The sequence below is a fragment of the Atta cephalotes genome (genome assembly GCF_000143395.1).
Source record: "Atta cephalotes unplaced genomic scaffold scaffold00009, whole genome shotgun sequence".
In the NCBI taxonomy this organism is placed as follows: Eukaryota; Metazoa; Arthropoda; class Insecta; order Hymenoptera; family Formicidae; genus Atta; species Atta cephalotes.
Window position 1 is genome coordinate 5,983,511 of NW_012130073.1, and position 23,807 is coordinate 6,007,317.

The 23,807-nt window shown below is 33.6% G+C and overlaps 1 protein-coding gene across 1 annotated transcript in view; it reads left to right on the plus strand.

The window, feature by feature from the left end:
- LOC105627581 (lachesin) overlaps positions 1-23,807 on the plus strand; it is an 88,200-nt gene that overhangs the window by 56,208 nt on the left and 8,185 nt on the right. Inside the window, exons 3-6 of the mRNA XM_012208863.1 lie at positions 6,231-6,334; positions 9,430-9,637; positions 9,959-10,114; positions 19,829-19,957. Of these exons, the coding sequence (XP_012064253.1) occupies positions 6,231-6,334; positions 9,430-9,637; positions 9,959-10,114; positions 19,829-19,957 (597 nt within the window). The remainder of the gene's footprint in view (positions 1-6,230; positions 6,335-9,429; positions 9,638-9,958; positions 10,115-19,828; positions 19,958-23,807) is intronic.

Below are 23,807 nucleotides of genomic sequence, written 5' to 3' on the forward strand. Positions count from 1 at the left end.
GAGAGAGAGAGAGAGAGAGGAGGGGGGGGGGAGAGCGACGCTGCGAGTAGTGAATAGTTAGTAAACGTTAAGTAACTGGCGCTGTATCGACCTGCCAAGTGTGTGCATATCGGATTTCGGCGACGGCGGTGGAGGCGGTGGCGGCAGCAGCCTCGAGGCACAATTCAGCGAGATATTACATTTAAACGGGACTTTATTTACTCAGCCGACTGCGTTACTCCTATGCCGCGGTATACTCCCATTCCCTTCGTCTTTTCTCTTACCCACTACGCATTTCCGTACCAGACGACACTTCCTGCGGCTATTATCCAATGTGTCGCCCGTTCCCCGCAGTTATTCCATCTACAAATCGCTACCAGATGGGGAAAATTAAATTAGTCAGGGCCACACTTGTAATTATAACCTGGCCGCCCATCTCGGCCGCTCTTACCACGATCTTACCACTGGTCTTACCACTGTCTCGCTCTTACTACTTTCGCCCGACTTACTACGCACGTAGGCGGCCGTCGGTAATAGCAGTAATTTTTCCTTTCTTAATTTCATGCAAAACTTTCCAGCTTTGGTCGTCTACATCGCGAATGGTCGTTCTCTTCCTTTTTCTCTCTTTTTCTGTATTTTTTTTTATTCTTTGAGCGTAAAGTGAATCTGCACGCGCGCCAACTAGAGATGTCAGAATCGGGGTGGAAATATTAGAAATATTGGCCGAGTATATTTTTCGCTAGAGTCACCCCGTCCGCAATGCCTCTGAGAGGTGGTTCCGCATATATATGTCACGCGATACCCTTAGTGGTTCCCAGCCGTGCCTCTGGAGTGCTTTTAAAAATAATGAAGATCACTTTCTCTGCCCTGTTATTTTCTTTTTATCCGACCTTCCTGCTTCGTCGAGCTTTCCTTTATTGCCTGATTTATCGCTTGACGTTGCAGTGTTAATATATTTTCCGTGGGATTAAATCCTGAAATATGACGACTTCGAAACCGAGACTGCTTATACAGTTCTGCAAGAATGTAGAATTTGCGAGAAAATGACTAATAGTACGTCGTTGAAAGACATGAACAGAGATATCTGAAACTTTCTTGCGTGATAAATAGAGATGAGATAAAGAATCCCTTAATTTATAGAGTATTTTAATATTTCAACGCAAGTCTTCCCGCCCCTCTTTCCTTCATTAGGTTTCATACTAAGAGATATGATGGCAAAATTTAATGACGTTGTTTTTCTTCTTATGTACACCAGTCTCTTTATCTCCTCTTCGTTTACATAATTTTCATCCTCTCTTTTGAAATGTTGTAATTACAGTCGGTACTTTAGCTTACAAATGTCAAAGGAGAGGGAGTTTATTATCCAAGAAAAAGCAAAGAAATCTGAAGAACTTCAAAATTCTTTGATGTAATTCTATATTGATTATTAAATAGTAGTTATTTCCTATCTTAATTTTTCAAGCGTAAGTTTGTTAAAGTAATCTGAGTGTAAGATCTTTAGCGATTTTCGCGTTTAATATAGGAATGTTCACGTCATGTTTACCGCTTGGTACATAATACTTGTCACGGAAAGAGCCGGAAGAACAACAATGCTCGTTCTGAGAGGAAACTCATGACTTTCATAAGTCTTTGTGCGTTTTCCGAGCGAGTTACCCGAGCACGGGCTCGGCAACTTGTTAAAATTCCATCGTGATTTCCACGCGAAGCTGCGAAGGTAGAAGCACGTCGAAAGAAACGATGCCAGCACTCGGATAATCTCGTGGCACAGATTATTGAGCACGTTTCGCACAAGTCCTTTTCCGTTTACTTCAGTAAACCAATAAACTCTAACTTCATTTCAGGTAAATCCTTACGAGTTTCATGTTCGAACTATTCGATCGGCGAAGATTTTCTTATCTGAAAGGCTTGTCGAAGCGCGCAAATTGACTAGCTGTATCGGTGCGAATATTTATACTTGTATTCAAACATTGCTGCAACATAAAAATAATATTTTATGTGCCAATATTTTTTGTTTTAAATGTAGTTTACTTTATATAATTGAAAACGAGAGAGAGAGAGAGAGAGAGAGAGAGAGAGAGAGAGAGAGAGAGAGAATACGGATAGAAAAGGAAGATATCTTTTATATATAATATATGTATATACACATAGATTTATTTTAAAATAATACATGTCCCAATAATATGTTAGTAAATTGTTTGAAACTTTTACTATTACACCATTTCATTGTGATGAGATTGCGATCGAATCGAAGTTAGTTATACATACATATAGTTCTGTTCTGTCTCTTGTCGCTTAAAATCTACATTCAGCGTGAATTTCATTGAAATAGTTTGCAGTAAAAGTTTATTATTCCCGATTGAAGAGCTCTCCACCAGGTAGGTTCGTGTGGACGTCATACAGCTTTAACCGTTTCTCGAATGTCGCGCGTTTTCAACAGACGAGAGAACTTCTATCCTTCCCCTTCTCTCTCCCTTCTTTCCTTCTGACAAACGTCTATAACGAAATAGCGCATAGGACAATCGGCAATATTATCTCGCGTAAGATCTTGCTTGATCGAAATATCTAGCGGAAATGGCCGGTCCAACTGTTAACTTCTTTCCGTACGCCTCAACGAAATAGTCTCGCTCGAGTCGCCTGGCGTCCTCACCGCAGTTCGCTGCAAAATGCAGATACAGCCGGCAGCCGAAAAGCGGAGCGCAGTTTGGAAATGAAATTTTGCGGGAATTTATGATAGTTTGCACAATAAAAGTTACCGTAGCTATCCGCGCAATCATATCCCATGATAGAACCGTATATATAACGTATATATAACGTATATATAACAGAATATTCGTTTTACACTCTACATGTCGGGGTTGTACGATATGCCACGGAATAAAAATATACGATGAAATAACAAACGCAAATCAGGACAACATTATATAATGTAAATCGTGTAACTGTGTTTAATTCCGAATCCACCACAAACGCCATCCGCATTTATTAAATGTATATATTTTTGTATATATTTTTTGAGACTATATTTGTGTTATAAAAGCGGTATTTTTGTTATCGTTTTAATTGTAATTTTCTGAAATTATTAAAAAATTTTGAAATATTTCAAAATATTAAAAGTTTAAAAAATTCTATTCAGTTATTTAATATTACGAGATAAGAGCACGCTGTTTATTGTAAATCGTTACAATGCAATAATTACGCTTTATTTTAATTATGCTAATCAGAAATTATATTCAGTGTAATGTAAGAAAAATCTGTTTAATATTTTAAATTTATTTTAGGCGGAATGTAAGTAATGAAAGAAATCTACAGTCTGCGGTTTCTTCCTAATCGTCGAAAGAAGTAATCATTATTGCATAAGCGGCGGCAATATAGCAACAAAAAGCAAAGAGGTAGACAAAGTGAGGCAGGAACTTAATGAGAAATCATTGAATCACCTTTGGCACCGAAGTCTGCTGCCAAACGCTATTGCGACGCGGTTAAAGGTGATAAAGTGTGCTAAGAAAACACTGAAACGCGCTGGTGAGAACGTGGATAGACAGACGTAGGGGCTGCTGCCTCTGAGGCAGCAAGAAGCGTGACCCTTAATTTCGTTTCTCGTTAAATCGTTCTTTAACGAGAAAATAAGGCTGTCTTTGAGTCAGAACTCTTGAAATACAAAGACGCGATTTCCCTGGCGGTATGTACGGTAATGTCGAATGAAATGAGACGTAAACGTCACAGATTAAACTGACGTTCTCTTTGTCGCAGTTGTCACTGATAGGATTCCGAATTTTATACAATTTGTCAGTAGTCCATCTCTTTATCCTTAAAAATACACGCTTAAAGTATTCGAACTATAAATCTCAATTTTTAATAAATTAAATACGTTTGGCAAATCGCCTTCTTAAATGGTTCGTGTTTCAGGTTTACATGGCGATTAAAGTGACAAGTATTTTAAGATCAGACTGTATAGTAAATAGCTCTTGTACATTTCATGGTTATTGTTACCTCCGTTTAGATAATACGCGACTACCGAGAGCTCGCGTTAAATACCTATTCCAAAACTATTCGCAGGTACGTGATGATGGCAGAAATTCATATTCATTAACTGCGGACTGTTATGCATGAAATTCACGGTATATCTAGTATGTAATGTATTGTGTCTTTCGAGCAGAGCCGAGTCATGTTATTAAGCACTCCGTGCCATACCGACACATGGGCTTACCTTAATCAAAGCTTGTTAATCAGTTTGATAACGACTTTCCGAGGACGTGCTTGCGAATTCCAACAGTTTCACTCGATTCTGACTCCCATTATCATTAACACGTTGAATACTCTGACGGCCATTATGACAGTGGCATGTCTCGTTGATGTGCGCATAAAATTTAACATACACTGTATTACCGATCAAGTTGAGATAATGGGCGTATTTACCCAGATTGGAATTTCAGGCTTATAAGAAATTTAAAATAAAATTTGAATGCTTAGAAATTTATTGATTTATCGAATTTTTCAATGATTGTACAGGATGTACGAATTTTTTAAGCTACGTTAAAAGTTTCTAGACTCATCTTTTTGATGCATAAAAACTCTCATTCTGACATTTGAAGAAAGTTGCATGTACAAAACCATTTACTCTGACATTTTACCATCGCAATGAATTTTAAGTTGCTTCAAACACGTTATTCGTTTTTTTTTTGTCTCTGCCGTCGTAGGCACGACAATTAACACTGCGAAGTGTTTTATAATAATAATAAAGCACTTGGGGGCATAATTAACACTGTCCTGTATCCGCGCTGTCGCGCTTGAAAGACCTAAAAGTAACTCAAACTTATCTTGAAGCTTGTCTCTCTGTACTTGTCTTTCACTCTCTTTCTTCAACGATATTTTCCACTCCATCCTGCTCCTTTCTTCCATCTTTCTGTTTCCCGTTCTCCACGAGTTCTTTGTCCCTATAAATAATTCAGACTCGGAACGTCGTAAAGACATTAACGAAGGTAAAAGCTTTTAAGGGAGACCGCCTGAATCCTGAACTCACTTACACTGCTTTAATGATAATAACTCTGCAATCAGGTCGGACGATGTATTGTCTAGACATGCGTGTAGGCGTGCCAGCATCAAACGTTTGTAAGTGAATAATAGTCGAAGTGATTAATCAAGTACTTAGCTCGCGACAGGTTTATCTTGATCAGATGCATAGTACGGTGCAGAAAGGAACATTTATTAACATGAGTGATGCCAAAGCGCGAATAATCGTTGATATTATTTCATCCCTTATCTCTTTCATTTGAGAACTTAAATTTTTTTCTTTAGCTTTTCTTATTGAAATTATGCCATGATATAAGTAAAATAATAGGTTAGGCTTAATACACTGAAAAAAATTTTACTAAATTTACTAAATTTTAATAACTTGTTTAAATAATATTAAATAAACATTTAGCTACAGTAAAGATTTACTCAATAAAAAATGATATTTAAATCAAATTAATGATTCTTGTACTAAATATATGTTTACATTTAGTAAATATTTAATTAGTATTATTGAAATAAATTTTATTACAGTTTAATACATTTTTTAAATATGAATCTCTTTAACAAAGTTTCGATTTTTTTTGCATGATTTCGATTACTGACTCATAAAATAACAATAATTATTCTACAAGATAATTTCAATTTTATAAAATTAATAAATTATTTAATAATATCATCTTTTACTACTGTTATTTTATCTCACAATTATGCAATTATTTAACAATGAGTATTAATTGTTTCTCCGCAGAGTAACGCATAAAAATTGTAAATGAATAGATGGAGCTTATTTTTTAATTAATTTACGCTGTTGTCTGTTTTAGAGAAAAATTAAAGCTGGTAATGGCTGAGACAGTAATTTCAGAGATTATGATAAATAGATACCGGTTATACTAACCAAGATTACATTGACTCTTCAGGTTACAATATTTTCTATCTCTATCTATACTATGGAATGTAATTTCGAAAAGGAAAATAAATTACTAATCAAACTTACTTAGCTCAGACGGTCGTTGCAACTTAGGGATCTTAAATTAAATTTTCTCTATGGGGAAATCTCCATATTTCTCGCAAATATACTTGAGTGTCTGAATTTATAATTGTGTATGTTTCGTGAAATGTAACGTTAAATATTAGAAAAATAGAAATGAAAATAGAAAAATAAATATTTTGTTTTCATTGTTATATTATATTAATAATTTATTTTATTTTGTTGTTCTAAAATATCTACGTTGATGTTGCAGATTCCGAATTACCCCGATTCGCCGAGGAAATTCAAAACGTGACAGTAAGCGTGGGACGTGATGCCTTACTGGCTTGCGTAGTGGATAACCTACGACATTATAAGGTACTTTAAATTAAACTATCTTTATTACTATTGTATATATGTCAAATGTCATATAGAAGATAGTTAGCTACTCGCATTACCTTTGCTTTAAATTTATTGATTAGAATCGTTTGGAATGATTAATGGAACAACCTTTGATATTATAAGATTACACGGTTTCAAATGAAATTTCTTCTCCGTTTCTGTTCCAAGTATGTCGGATTTTATATGAAATACTGTTATCGTATAATTATTCTTCTCGAGGTGAATTCGAGCCATTGATTGACATATTTAGAAAAATTGAGGTCACATATCTATATCTCTTATAGTTGAAAATGTCAGAGCTTTTACAAGCATTTTCTTCTGCATTACTATTTTCTGCTCAACATTGTACAAAATGAGCACAGATAAGAATGAATATAGAACAAGAGAAATAACTACTGATACAATTAGATAATAGAAGATGAAAATGTTATACTTTAAAAAGACGTAACTGTGCTGTAAAGAAAACGTTACAATTAAGAGAATTAATATATAAATTAATATATAACAACAAATGAGAATTTAATACTATCCAGTACTAATTCTATAGTATATTTGGTTAAAGCTCTCTTTGTATTTCAAACTTGAAACGATTCTGTTTATTATTTTTTTTTGTATTTTGATGTATAATATATGTGCACGTGTGTATTTTTATATTTTTTATATATGTACATATGTATTTTAAATCTCCATTCTGATCTCTCATACTGCATATAAAATTATAAATGGAATACTATTCATCTTGACGCGAATTATAGATTGTCTAAAGTGAGCTTAAGAAACGTTTTCAACATGGCAAATTGCTATTAAGCAAGATTCGAACTTTTCTTGCCTCCGCGCAAGAAACGCTTGCACAAATTAAATGAAGATAGTATCTACTGAAATCCCTACGGCATTTATGGTCCGTAGACTGCGAATTGGACGGTCCTAGTTTACGTACCGTTATCAAAGACTTCGCATAATTGCTTCATTTTCCTTCAGTTAATTGAGATGACGTAACAATAGAATACAATTCATTTTACCGAGTAGCGACAATACTTACCAGAAATAACGCAGCTCGACATAAGCTAATAATACGTTTCTTCTTTCCCGAAATGATCAGAACCAAATAGAACTTTATAAATTATTCTGTATTTATCGCAAGCTAACTCGTCATGGATTTTAGTGCATCTTATTAAGCGAGTAAATTAAATTCATACGTTTCCTTTAAGCGCATTTCAGGAATGTGCTTTGGTACATGTAATATAATTTGCAAGATATCCGCCACCCGTCTTTTGAAAATTTAATGAGAGATGAAAGATTTATGTACTCGTCGTTCGACGAGCTTTCGTACACTCGGTATTCACTGCACATTCCGAGGAGAAAACATATTTCTCATTCAAAAATTTTCTTTCAACAGCATTTCGATTCTACTATCCATTTATCTTTTTAATCAAAAAGCTTTTATATGAAAAACGTCAAATGCTTTTCTATTAAAGCTGAGAAATGTTGAATTTGTAAGTTTTTATATCGAAAATATATACCAATTTTATATATATACCAATTATATATATACCAATTATATATATATATATATTTTTTTTTTTCAATATAGATAATGTAAATTTTAATCTATATAATAGAGTGCTGTTTTTAAAATTATTAATATAAAAACTCTAATAAAATTATAAATTTTTTTTAATAATATATATTTATGAATTCTTAATAAAATTTTTTATGTGTTCTTCCTTTATATTGCTTCACAAGAGGAAGCATTTTACTTCGTTTATAAAACATTCTCATTTCAGGATATGAAAATTTCTAAAATATTTCAAATTAGTCAGATTTAATTTTAAACTTACTTAGATTACTTACTTTTTTAAATACAAAGTTCAATTTCTCACATTTCCGTTGTTAATGATTGTAACAATGTCAAGTTTAGGATAAACTTTCATCCGTTACGTCGATGAGGATGTGTCAGGAGTTGCGTCAAGATGAGTTATTAAAGCAATATTGTAACGAATACTATGAAATATCGTTCGGTATGAGTATGCACACGTGTCTACGCATGTATCACATAGCGTAACCTCACGCCTACATGTATAAATATACAGTCGAGTATATATAGTAGATGGGAGCTAAAATATTCGCGAGTGAGCTGATCTTTTCTACAAATGATACTCTCCAGTCGTACTACTAGAAACACGAAACATACTTGAGTTGCGCTTGCGGTGGAAATTATACTGCTGTAGAATTTGCGAGACTTTGGGCATGTTTTGCATGCTCAAGAAACCTCTTGCCCGTATCGAAAATTCAACGACGAAAGTGTGTGAGAGACAGGTGGTAGTAGGAAGAAGAGTGAGTAGTTCTGAACCTCCGTCAGTTTCTCGAGATCTATGTAAAGAGGATGGAGAATACTATCTTACCCGATTATTGGTTTAAAAAAGAGAAAGAAACAAATACGATATTTTTTAGTAAAATATATAAACTTCCTAGAATATATATATTTGAATTTTCACAAACAAGATAGATATATCATATGTTATGTTCATCTATACAAAGGACACTTTAACTAAATCTAACGTACATCTAACATAATTTTTAGAAAGAGAGACAATATTATACAAAAATAAATATGCTTTCTATTTAAAATATAATTTGTTTAATTTGTAATTAACTGTTTGATACCATTCTCGGATGTGACATATCTGAAGTTTCTTTTACTTTACTGCTATGCTACAACTTTTTAATTAATGAAAGTACACATGTCTGTCTATTATAATACTCCTTGATGTCTAATGTTCGAATTTAAAAAAAATTTTTATATGTTTTTATAAGATATTTTTTAGTACTCAGTGGGTAGATGTGATACAACGAATGACACTTATGAATTAAATAATTGTTTTTAACTATTTATTATTTAATATTACTACGATTAATTTTATGTTTTATATATTTTATAATTAAGTAAAATAGGGATGGAAAAAGTTGAAGAAATATATATCGAAAGATTTCATAATTAAGCAAGCAAAGTGGAGATGTATGTATAAAGTTAAAGAGTTTAAGAGAGATATATATTCTACCGTTTGTTTTAGGTGGCATGGGTACGCGTCGACACGCAAACTATACTGTCGATTCATCAGAACGTAATTACCCAGAATCCTCGAATCACGTTATCGTACAATGATCACCGTTCATGGTATCTTCATATAAAGGAAGTTCAAGAAGTTGATCGTGGATGGTACATGTGTCAGGTGAATACGGATCCAATGAAGAGTCGTCAAGGTTACGTACAAGTTGTAGGTAAGCAGTGTTTTATATACAAAATGCATATGTTTCTTATTTATATTTAAAATTATTTATAAATTATAAGTCTTCCAAAAAATTATTTATCAACATACTTTTTTCTATCAACATATTATTTAATAAAACTCGAATAAATGTGTGTATGTGTGTGTGTGTGTGTGTGTGTGTGTGTGTTGTGTGTGTGTGTGTGCGTGCATGCGTGCGTGCGTGCGTGCGTGCGTGTTTGTGTGTGGATGTGATCGCAAGTCTGTAAAGAATTCAAATTCATGTAAATGTGATTAGCATGAAAGTAAAATTTTTTTAACGTTTGTGTTACAGTACCTCCGTCAATTATTACCAAAGAGACCAGCACTGACATGGTGGTCCGCGAAGCTTCCAATGTGACATTGACGTGCAAAGCAACCGGATATCCGGAGCCTTACGTCATGTGGCGACGGGAGGATGGTCAGAACATAAATTATAATGGTGAGAGTGGTAAGTCATAATTAATTCGTCATGATTATCAGGAATAGACAATTGAATAGAGACGATGGATTCAGAGCTTAATGCCAAATAGTTATTTTATCTTTAATGCTATCGAGAGATGCCGATCGATAATCATCATTGCAAATGCTAATTTTACTTTTAGATTAATCAATCCTAGTATGATATTTTTGTTTAAATTTATATTTTTATCATCATACTTATGATTAATTAATTACAAAATTACATCTGCAATCACTAATGACATATTTGAAGTGTTTACCGAGTGCTAAATTTGAAATGTACTTTTAATTTTAAGTCACTTTTAAATAGCACAATATTCTGCTATTTAATTCAAATTTTAAGGAAGATGGAATTTTAATACTTCCTAAATGTAATATTTACTTAAAGTTTACAAATTTCAATCTGATCACTTAAATATGATTAATATTAATTTTAAAATTATACTTTATATTTTTGTAGATATAATTAGATAAAACAAATATATATGTATATGTATAAACATAATGAAACTCTCGAAAGTAAAACAACACGTTCGCCATTATATAATATCACGATAATTAAATGTATCATATGCATAATGTGGAATATTTTATAAATTTTCCGATATCGAATTGTATTATATGTTTACATCAGCGATTATCACTAATTAAATCCGTTTTTAAACATAATCACTCTTTATGCGTTTTTTCTCATTATATGAGTAATACAATTTTGTGAGCAAATATAATACAAGGATGCATACAGCTACGTTTCTAAGTTAGTATCATCTATCCCGCTAACGGATGCTGTGTTTTAACAATTAATTATTCCTCTCCTAGTCCAACATCAAAATTCGGTTGAGCCATGGTCAGAACGCAATTATTCAGGTGCGCGCGGTATAACCACTGTATCGCCAAACTGTACTGTAATGTGTCCAAAAGTGCAGTTGCAGTTCACAGCTAGTTCGGAGTTGGGGTCGATAACATTGAGATATGGATATGCTATTCGGTAAAATTTCTTCAATTTCTGCGTGAAAAGTTACCTTGCTAAACTTTTTTATTTCGTATTGAGTTGCTCAGAATGTCATTTTGTTCTTACTCTACATTTTAGTAAACCGAATAGGATGTAAGTTTGTAGCGATAGTAAAATGATATTTTACATATTTTACGATAGTTCTTTAAAAATATAATTTTAGATGTTACAAAAAATTATTTGTAATTCAAACTACAACTGTACTTACAATTGTACTTACAATTAGTACAAATAACTAAATTGCGTATTTATTCATTGAATTATTTGCTATAGAAGATTAACAATTATTAAACTTCAATATAAATAACGGATCGATGAGCGCAGCTGTGACGTCATTCCATTATAATGAAAATAACCATACGATATAAGAACACGTCTACTTCCTTGAATCCGTCTCGATCGATGCTAATTACCCTCTTAATTACTAATTATGACTAGACTAAAAAGTACAAGTCAATCGATTGGGGTGGATATTCACGGAAAGGCGAGACGTCAAACCGTCTGTAGATTCCAGAGGGTTTCCTCAATAAAGGATAAAGGTCGGATTTAATTTCTGCGCGCTAATTTAAATTTTCATTGCCTTCCAAGCATACGCCGAGTGCCGACGCTCAGAGGATCGTCAGATCGTAAACCACTACTCCATACTAAGCCGGCCGTATAAACTGATACTGATAAATATGGATGTCGCGCGTTCTGATATGGAAAAATAGTCGATTACGTAGCATGATTTACTGATTATCCGCTGTCGAAGTGATGCCTGATTTATTGTATGTTAATAAGATAAATAAATTGAAAAGTTCTTATATTAAAATAAAAATAAGATAAAGTTATTAATAAAAAGTTATTAATAAAGTTATTAATAAAGTTTTTATTTGTATGTTATTTTATCTTCATTTTTATTCACAGCTGTTTATATACATGACATTTTATTTTGCGTTATTTTCACAATTGTTTTGTAAAAAGAACGATAATTGAAATAATAACTTTAAAAATTCTTATGACACAAAGCAACATATAAAAATTCTTTTGAAACATTTTTCCGTCATAATTGCACCCAATTTAATTGTTATTTGAAAATTCCTTAATATATTACAATTATATTCTTTTCCATTGTAATCTTATCTATTAAAGTGTGATTCGAAAAATAACGTTAAAACAAATTAATCTGATAATTAAAAAATAAAGATGAAGAAAATATAAGCTATATGTTTTGAATCGTGTCTTTATTAGTATAATAATTAATTTGTATTTTTTTAATTATAGAGAAGGTACAATATAATTGTATAAATATAGCATTGTTTCAATGTTATTAATGAATTTATCAGTTTCTAAAATAGCAGTTTTTAATAAAAACTCGTGTATCTAAATATTATTTATTAATACGCAAATGCATCGCGATGCATCACATCGAAAAAAATTCCATCTCATCTCACGTTATTTGGACGTTATATAATACATTTGAAAATGCAATCTAATTTTATTGTAAATGAAAGGTAATCAGTGAAGATGAACGTATTAGAAAAATCCGATAATATAAAGAAAAAAATATTGTTGACCATGTAAGTGTTGCTTTAATTATACGTATTATACTATATTTATATATATATATTATACTTTGTCCGTATTATTATTATTGTCCGTATTATATTATTTTAAAATGGGGTAACGCGCACTCGTAACAAATATTTATTGCTTTGAAAATATACGTTGAGAAGAACTTAAAATGATAGCTGAAGTTATAAGATGACATTTCATAACATTACTACGTAAAGAGGAAATAAACTTTTATGTTCGCGCACATGGGCGTTAAGGGTTAACACATTTTAGAAGCTATGAATATATTATTTCGAATTATATTATCGAACCATTATCCGTACTTCATCTATTTACATAAACTGTTTCTTTTCTAAAAACGTCTATTTATATTATTTTTAATTCTTTTACTTTCTTTTAAAAAATTCAGTATTTGAATCCTGCAGAGAATAGAGAAGCAATATATTATAAGTGTTCTAAGCTCTCGTTAAAAACTTTTCAATGTTTGTTAAATTTTTAATGATAATTTTACAATTCCTTAAATAATTTTCTGAGATTACAGATTCAAGCAGTTCTTAATAAAATGTAAAATTTTTTAATCAATTATGACATACTTGATATTATCATAAAATTAAATGTTATAAAAGTATAAAGTTTTTCTAATTTAAAAAATGAAATTATCTTTTAATTCCTTTAATATCCTTTAGATAGAGATCCGTTATTATTGCATCTCTAATTAAGGATTTGTGAAGTTGCCATGCATCGATAGGTGATCGATATTAGTCGACGCACAGAGATGCTTTCCAGCAAACCGACGATTCATCATTCGAGATGAGCGTCAGATTATCCGTGTAATTGGACGAAATATCGCGCTGGTGAATATGGTTCGCGTTCGAGCCGTACGACCATGTTACTAACTGATGTGTTGGCCTCTGGGGCACGAGGGATGGGCTAACGCCATTACTTCCCGCCTGATAGCCTCCAGACACCCACCAACCCTCCGAGAAAGTATAGATGGTTGCCGGCTTTTCTTGCTTCTTCTTGAGCCGAAGGTATACCCTATCCGCGCGCATTCTACCCTTTCGCCCACCTCGGGGCGAGTAACCGAAAAAGAATGGCTGAGAGAGATGAGAAAGCAAATCGAATTTAGCAAAACTATCGCGCGTCGAGGTGCTGCCGTCGTTGAACGTGATGGTAGTAGTGGTGCGAGGCACCTGCAGGTACAAGGGAGATTTACCTCCGGCGGACAGGTACCGGAACTGATCGTGCGGAAGGGCGATGGCGAGAACACGAGGGAAAAGATAAAAGAAAGAGACGCGGGTGGGAAATTAGAGCACAGACGAGTGCGGGGGTAGTCATGAGGAACAAAATAAACGACGAAGACGACGGAAACGAATCGTCGCGCCGCTCGTGCCTTTAATACGATCGTTCATAAGAGCGATAACGTGCCGCAATTCAGTGACGTTCTACGGATGTCGTGGCCGGGGCTGAAGGGTGAATTGGAATCGGATGCAATGGCCGAGTCGGAGGAATAAGGGGGCTATATTCCGACAAGCCCGATACTAGAGGTTTCACCTGCGCGCACGAAAATTCACCTTGCCTCCATAGTTATGGAAACGCGTATACGTCGACATTCGTCGATGCCGTATCGCGCGCTTCGTGCTCGGGAAACGCGATTAGCTTCTTCCACCTTTTCGAGATGTACCGCCTGGTCACTATACGTTCATCATGTGTCCGTGTGCGCTACTCCATTCCCATCAGCGCTAATCGGGTGGACAGACCCAGTCTTTTCTCTCTCTATCTTTCTCGAAACGAGAACGACTCTAAACTCATTCGGACGCGTATGTGTAACAGACGTGTACATACCGCGCGAACCATCCACTCGACTGTACACATCTACACGATTATCGTGGATCAATGTAGCTGCGCGCCTGTGATTATGTGTGTACTCACGAATCCTTGCACATATGTACTGTTCACCGACCGTTAAATGTACATACATGTGAAGTCATGGACGTACGACGCGTACGCGCCTCCTCCTCGCTCACCTGTTTATATCTACCGCAAGAAGCGAAGGTAGATAGCGAGAAAGCGAGAGACACATATACCACGAGTATTTCCGTCACCGATACTCTCACGAGTCCTGGCAAGATCTCCCCATTAATGCGACCACGGCTTGTCGACGCGAGGCCGACATAACGCGATGCGACTGGAAAATCGAAACCGACAACGAGCTGAGTTTCCCGCTGCGCCGGTGTACCGGAGAGACGAACGTACAGGAGAATAAGAGCCGATGTGCATCGGGTATAAAGCACGGCGCAAAGTCGGCTATACCTCGCACTCATTTTACGCTTACACACCCAACGCTCGCCCAGTTCTGCGCTAGGAAGAACACACGTACACATAACCAGCTCGAACCGGTATCGAACGCCCTGACGTCTGTGGTGCGCCAATGCTTGCGGTGAAGAGGCACGTTACGTTTTCTCGTTACCGTTTGAGGTTCCTTTGTGCCTTCCAAACCGCTGGTAAAGTCAGCGTTCAGCACGGAGTCAATATTATCTGAGAAATTTCTCGCTGGAAACTGGAATATAATAGTCCCGTCTTTCATCCGCTTTACGCAATGCTGCATTGCAAACGTAATTTGTCTTTCAAACCTCGTGACGTCAAGCGTCCATGACAATCGATCGTTGATGCTCCCTGAATCCGTACTATCGTAACGAGCGATTTTATTTCATTTCATTTCTCATTGTCCACATTTGTCGCAAGTATTTACACAATTTGTTTGGAATCTGTGGACATTTTTATGTTTTTTCATGTATAAAGCTTATACAAATAGCTACTGGAAAATGTGATCAAATGTTTTTAATTCTTACACATACCATTTATTTAACATACCATTTGTGTGTGCATGCATGTGTATTTATATATGTATATGTATGTTAGCTATTCAAGTATTCCGTATTTGTGTATTGAAAATTTCAGGTTATTTAAATGGAATGGGCTTTTCTTTTTCCTTTTTTACATCAAAATAGCGAATCAAATAGAATAAAACTATATTTTATTTTAATTATTTTACAGAATAGAAAACGCGAGTGACGTAGATTTGAAAGATAAAAATATTGAATGCCATGTTTGCTTTTTCAATATTTTATATAACTTATATAATTGCGCTATTTGTCATAATCATCATTATTAATGTGTCTAAAATGAAAATATTTTCACTACCAGTGCAATAAATACATAAGAATCACTTACGTACTGGTCTAACATTCGCGGATACATTAACAGCAATAATCGTTGGCCGAGGATTTCGTTTGAAAATGAATGTACCTGGGTTATCTCACGGTTATAACGCGAAAAAGAGCACTTAAGGCTACGAGAAAGGGGGATGGGATGAAATATCTGCGACCCATTCTTCGCTTATGGGGTGGAATACATCACGTACTAATTCCCAAATAGGTGGCCAACCCTCCACTTCGTCTTCGAGTAAGCTGTTCACTTATTTTTACACCGCCGAGAATACATCGCGGAAAACGTTATGCAAAGTACGGCCCGGCATCGATGTGAATGAACGCTAATTTATTCAGGATACTTCTACGCGCGCACCGCTTCTCTTTACGCACATTTGCCGCTTAAATCCGACGACGGATGAGCCACGAAAGATTTCACGTCATTCGCAGACGCGCAATGTCCCGTGAAAATTTTGAAACATTTTCACCGGTACGAGCGCAACGCGAAACTTTATCAAGTCCGACGATTGGGAGCCAATTTTGCCGAAGTTTAATAACGTTATAGCTCGAGCACTGATCTTTCTAGGTCGACGTAGGCAATATCACATCGTATTATAGACACGTACATCAAGTACATGTCTATAACTTTAATATATGAACGTAATATTCACGTAATATGTACATATCTGGGCGCGGCAGATGTCTCTCTCATGCATTGCATTCTGTATTATATGAACGTTAGACAAATATTTTATTTCTCTTACATAGCGATGAAGAATTTAATTTATTCTGTTTTATTTTCCTGGCAATCCTCACATTTTACAACATTTTAAACGTATTATTCTCTTTATATTATTTCGACAAATAGACAAAGTGGAAGTGTAAATTAAAAAACACACAGATGCATACACAGTGAAGAACATGGAAAAACTCCACAAATAGAAGATATGAAAAGAATTAGAAGAAAATTACAAGTTAATGATAACTTTATTAATGGCGTTATTCATAATGTAATATGACATGACAATGCGTGAGTTCACGCAATATGATAATAGCGTATAGTTTAATCTTAACTGGCATCGACCGTCGTCCTACCGTGAAATAATCAGATCGCTGACAATTAAATTCAGTTATCCCGATCGGGGAGGAATGATAAAATTTAGACGTGCCCGAAAATAATAATTGTTCACATTCTCTTTTGTTTGTGCCTGCCGCGGCACATCCGCTGTGAAATTTCGCTCTACCGGACCATATTGCGGTTTCCCATTAAGCCGAAAGTTTTAAAGGTTTCCGCTAAACCGGTAAGCGAGTAGTTCCGACACAAGACCTGCGGGACTACTTGATTAAAACCCCCTGAAAGTGCGACCCGCCGGGCAGAATCTCCCCGGCACTCTGCATTGTTTATGGAACAATAGATAGGTTTGCCGCGCAGCTTGTAGCACGGGGTTGGCTACCAAGGATTCAGCACTCTCTCGCATCCTACTGCTAGCCGGGTAACAACTTTATCCCTTTCACCGCTTTCATTGCTGCACGTATATATATGTTGCGTTCCCTTGCAACAGCAAAATCTTCAGCTGTGATGTGCGGCGTAATTTAATGGAATTTTTATTTCATCCAACGTGAGTTTTATTGTTGAAACACATGAAAATGCGTAAACATGTAAAGATGGTAACTATATACGCGATAATATAAGTGCGTGTATTTTATGTTGCAAATATTACTGTATTTACTAATTTAAAAACATTATCGATTTTTGTATTACAATGCCTTATATTAATCCCTTCAAACTTTTCTGTAATGTGCATCAAATTTAAAGACATTGAAATTATTTAGTTTTATCAACATTGTCTGAAATTAGATGTACGTAATAATATAATATTGGAAAAATAGTCCAAGTTTTGAAAAAAAATCCAAATTTTGAAAAAAAAAATTAATTTCTTAATATGAATTATTTATTTATTAAAGTGTCCCTAAATTGAATTGAAAAAGAAATTAACATGTGTTCGTTAAAATTAGGTTTAAAGGGGTTAAATCATGAAATTATGTAAGGATAAAAAATTATATAAAAATAAAGTTTTCTTAGACATGAATCAAAGTGCGTGATACCTTTAAGAGCATCACACATAACTTGTAACACCTTGTATATTTTTACAACGCTTTATTGCTTCTACGCAATTCGGTCAAATGGACGTAAAGTTTCTCGCGTCTCACGATGCTTTCAACTTTATTGCAGGAAAAAGTTTAAATAGGTTTCCCATCGCGCGATATATATTCCTTTTGCATTTTCTTGAAATGTCACTTTAAACTAAATAGCAACGAGAAAAAGCACACCAACTTGTTTTCGCGTAAATTATTTCATTTTAAATATAAGCACTGAAAAAAATGATTGGTTGCTGCAACAATTTCGATAGTAAAATATGGCATAATATTTTTATATGACTGCAGCAATCAGTTTTTAGTTGTAGCAACAAATTTTTAGTTGCGTTAGCTTATCCACAATGTCAGTACATGATTTTGATAGACTAATGCAACATAGACTAAAAATGTTGCTGCAGCCATATAAAAATGCCATATTTTATTATCTAAATTGTTGCAGCAATCAATCTTTTCTTTCAGTGAGCGATATACTAACAAAGACACGTAATAAATAATAGCAGTTCGAAAAAATTTTTTTGTAAAATAATTATATAGAAATTTTATTACACTACAAATTAATGAATTCCACATTTGTCCCAATTCTTTTGACTAATTATTATATATTGATTATGTGAATCATCTACATTTAAATTGTATGGTATAACGTGTAGTATAATATTACTTATATAATATATATGATAGGAAATGAGATTCAATCGATGCGATCAAAATATGCTAAACATTTGTTGAATATATAATTTCTATATCCAGATAAAATTCGCATGCCATATGCAATCTATTAAGTGACGACAGCGAGGTAACACATAGATCATTCCATCAAATATAGCAGTTTCTCCGTTAATATGACGATTTGCTTTATATCTTTCTGATTTGATGTGCACACAAGTAATGCGTTATCAGTGTAATCGCTCTTAAAATGAGGATAAATTATATAGAATCAAAATTTATAATGTGCATACGGTAAGAAGGTACTTTACAAATATTCTGAAGATTTATTATCCAATAACATTTAATTATGTATCTGCTTCGTTTTCGCGCGTCAGGAATTATTATTACTGAGATCTGTAATCGAATAGAATTGACGGCAATAATGCGATTATCGGCATGCAATTGTCTTTAATGCTAAGCAGCTTTCTTGACGGAATACAGACATAATTCCTTTATAGAGTTTAATCTACCTCCTTTGTTTTATGTCATCTGCGCCAGTCATATCAACCAACATGCCAGAAATGAATGCAGCGTAGATGCAAATAGCTCTCTAGCAAGGCGCAAAGTGCTCTTTGTCACACAACATGCAATAAAAGTTTCGACGCATATGCGCATCGCGTGCTTTCAGCGGCCTGCGCTCCGATAAATGTTGCCTTCTTTGTCGACATTATCAATATCAATACGTTTCGGAATAATACTGATATTATTATGATACATTCCGCTTATTAATTCGTGAGAAAAATTACAACCACGGCGAGCTGCGCTTGCCAAATTGTATTACACGTTATACAATAATTATTTTGGGCGGAATATGATACGAGAGGATTTTTCAGCGATTTGCTATCTACAAATGCAAACACGTTTTAATTAAAAAGTATCGTTTAATTAAAAATTCGATTATTAATTAATTGCTTATAGGTTTTATATTATAGTTTACAACAATTGTATTTTTTAATTTTTATGTTGCAATAAACATTGAAAATACCAGAAGAGTATATTAAATGCGTTTTCCTAAAGCTTTTGCAATTTACATATTAATATATATGAACATTTTATGTTCCAGTGAATGTCGTGGATGGCGAAGTGCTGCATATCGTGAAGATAAGCCGTCTTCACATGGGAGCTTATTTATGCATAGCTTCAAACGGCGTTCCGCCATCGGTGAGCAAGCGCGTCTCGCTACGTGTGCAATGTAAGTTACTAATTTTCTCACAAAGAATTTCACGGGCATAAACATTTCTTGAAATTTATGAATTTACTGTACATAAACGTAATATGAACAATGGATGCAATTCTTAATAAAGGAATTGTATCGCGTGCAGCGATACAATGTAAAAAAAAAAGGAAAAAAAGAAAAAAAAGAAAATAATATCGAACAATTTTCCGTACAATTTAATATTTATTTATAAATACCGGTAGGAGAAACATTTCAAAATATTCGTAAAGCTATAGATCCGTGCCCATCCATGCCCATTAACGTAACGAATTCAGATAAAACCAATAGTTCGCAAAGGCAGCGATTTTAATATTGATTTCTCTGATTGAAAAAGTTTGTAGGAATTATTTTCCACAGCGTGAGTATCTCGAAACTGAACCAATCGAAACTTCGCGAGATCGTGTCGAATCGGACATAAATTAAAATGTCTATGTATGAATGAATATATACTTTCAATGTTTTATATTTTGTTTTTTTTATATTAAATTATTAATAAATTGTATATATATGTTTAATTAAATATTTAAATAATTAAATATTAAAAAATTAGAATTAGAATAATATATTTTTTCTTAATTTATATTTTTTATAGCTCTTTAAAATTAATTAATCTATCTATGAAAAACAATTTTGTAATAACTTTTGTAAATATTTCTACACACACACACACACATTTATATACAATTTTCACATGATTCTATTTATTTCGCTATATTTATAGTATTAGTGTCAATATCAGATATACATATTTTTAGGGATTTATTTAGTATAGATTATATTGATTTTGCATCAATATCATACTATTGAGTATTGGATTTGGCGCATATACTATTGATTTCTCCGTGTATCTATATGCCATTAGCGAAAACTACGATGTCATCGTAATACTGTGCATTTTGGTATTATGATAAGAGCAGGATAAAACTTGGGAAGGAGCGACTATTGTCGCATAAGGATACTGGCGTATTTTTCTGTACAAGAAAAGATGATAAGAAAGGATGATGGAGAGAATCCAGTTTTTATCATACCTCCCCGATTGCGAGGCGCGCGTAACTTGGTAAATGCTGGTCGCTGGAAGCAGTAAAGCATGATGTCGGATATATTATACTTTTAATGAACTCGACGTGGTTCATAAACGTTAGAAATGAAATAAAGCCACTACTTTTCTTTGATATATGAACTACGCTAATATCGCTGCTTGCGAACTAGTTTTTATTAATCTCTCGACGTTACACCAACTGCATGCTGTATATAATTTCAAACAAGTCTTGCAGCATTATAAATACCTTGTAATATTTTATATTCTCTATCGTGCATATAGATTTGGCATAACATTGACGATATAATTTATGACGTATTATTTCACATGGAAGTTATATTTTTGAAAATAACTTTCTTGCTAAAAATACAAATTTTTAATATTGATTAAAAATGTTTGTTGTATAAAACAATAGATACATATACGAAAAATTTGTAATTTGAGTCTTTTATTAATACATCGTATAATTTATGAATAATAGTGTTATTGTAATGCGTTATAAATTGGAGAAAAAATATTTTCGATATCTATAAAATTATCGATAAAGATAAATATAAAAGATGAATACATTTTATTAATATAGGAACGGAGATGATAGGACCAATCTTATTTGATGAATATAGCTATTCGTTGAAGAATAGCTGTTCTTCATCCGTAGAAGCATTCTCGCGCGATGCGCTATGCATTAGGTCGGTTTTCAACGTTTCATTTAGCCACCAATTTATGGGTGACTACTTGACCCAGATATGGTCGATATACATCCGTTCTTCCTGGTGAACCTATTTCAACCGTCGCCTATCTACTAACATTTCTTGGATTCTTGGATTTAGTTTAGGATGCGAAACGCGTCCCTGCGTCATCTTTTCTGGCACATTAGTTCCTTACTTCTACGCTTTCTTTTCATAGGCGAACACAAATATTAATAATCGTCCAAGAAGAAATCCAAGTCTCAAACGGCGATTTCGTACGAGGATCACGAATTGTGTCAATTACTTTAGCCACTTACACGTGACAGGCGCGGTATAGTATTTTTTTTCGGATTTCTCGGGAATATTATATGGCATATTGTAGTATATTCTCTCAGATGTTGATTTGCTGAGGGTGCGTAAGGCATGATAAACGCATAAGTATTATTCTCTCATAGCGTGAATTAATAACAGCCGTATATCACAGAAATATATCGTCTAACAACTTTTTCAGTGACTTTATCTTTAGTAGAGATGTTTTTTTTTTACAGTAGATTGTGTGCAATTACGACACAATTTATACGAAGATTTATAAAGATTGAATTCGTTCCAGCGATAATTAATTTTAAAAGAAAATAATGTTTTAAGATTTTAAATCGGGAAAAATTGAAATCTGAAGCTAATGTAAATTATTCGGATATATAGAGATATTAAGATAATATGTATTTTATTTTTACTGGATGAGTGTTCTTGATTCAATATTTATAAATGTTAAATGTTACACTCACGGATTAAATTTTTACACACTTTACACTTTAGTGCCACTGAAAGATTTAGTAAACAAAAAATATATTTTTAAATTATGTTGAATAATATATATGAAATTGTAGTTTCGTTTCTATCAACGGATTTATTGATAGCTCAGCAGGATAGTTTGAAAGGGAAATGGTGGAAAAACTCTGCAGCTATGTTGAAAGTATACCCTCTACTAGTAAATTGCGATTTATGTCCGTCCGTAAAAGATGAAACTATGACACAATCCTATCCCTATCGAGATATCGATCGAAAAAGAACAGTCGCATTTATGATACTCCAGATACACCAATATCAAATATCAATTGAATTTTATATAAAATACTATATTTTCTTTAAAATTGTTAAAATACTACAAATATTTAATTATAATAATCTACAATAAACATGAATCTTGACTAGCAGTATAAACTGAATGATGAAATTTAATAAAAATGTATGAATTCCTTGCAAGAGAATTTCATAATAAACAATTTTATTAGTGTAAAAGAGATTTCTTTTATAAGAAATTTGTAAAATGTAATTTGCGTATTTCAAAATGAATAGTTGGTAATATTTATAAATTTGCAGTTAAAATAAATCGATAGAAACATTTTCCTGAAATCCGTCTCATTAAAAGACTGAATAAAATTGAAATAAATATGTAGAAGAACTTTTTTATGTCATAAATTTTTTGTTTCTTCAGTAGAAAATTTCTTGATGAAGCCAACATGCAGTCTGCATTGCATGCAACGACATGCAATCGTTTTATTTTTGGACAGTGCTTTTACATCGTTACAACCTCCAAAGCAAAGATGAGCATATGTGCAATTGCATGCAATACTGCGCGCGTTGCCGTGTTTTTTGCAAGGTTCAACTGAATTTTCGGACGTTAAAAACGGCTTGTAACTTAGAAAGGAAAAGAGAATTCTGAATACATATTTGTACAAGTTACTACATTGTTTTTAATGAGGTCTCCGATTAGCATTTAACAAACATCAGACTGCTAGGATTGGTCTGATTTCAAGCAAGATAATTATTTCCGCTGGCTACTTGTAGTATTGTGCTGTATTTGTATTTTACAAAAATATACATACTAAATATAAAATTATATAGAACATACAACACACACACACACACACACACATACACACACACACACACACACACACACACACACACACACACACACACACACACACACGACACACACAGTATAATTACGTTACGTTACTACTATTACTTACGTATATAGTACTAGACTTAACGTACGTAAGTTACTTACCTTACTTAACTTTAAATTTTTAAA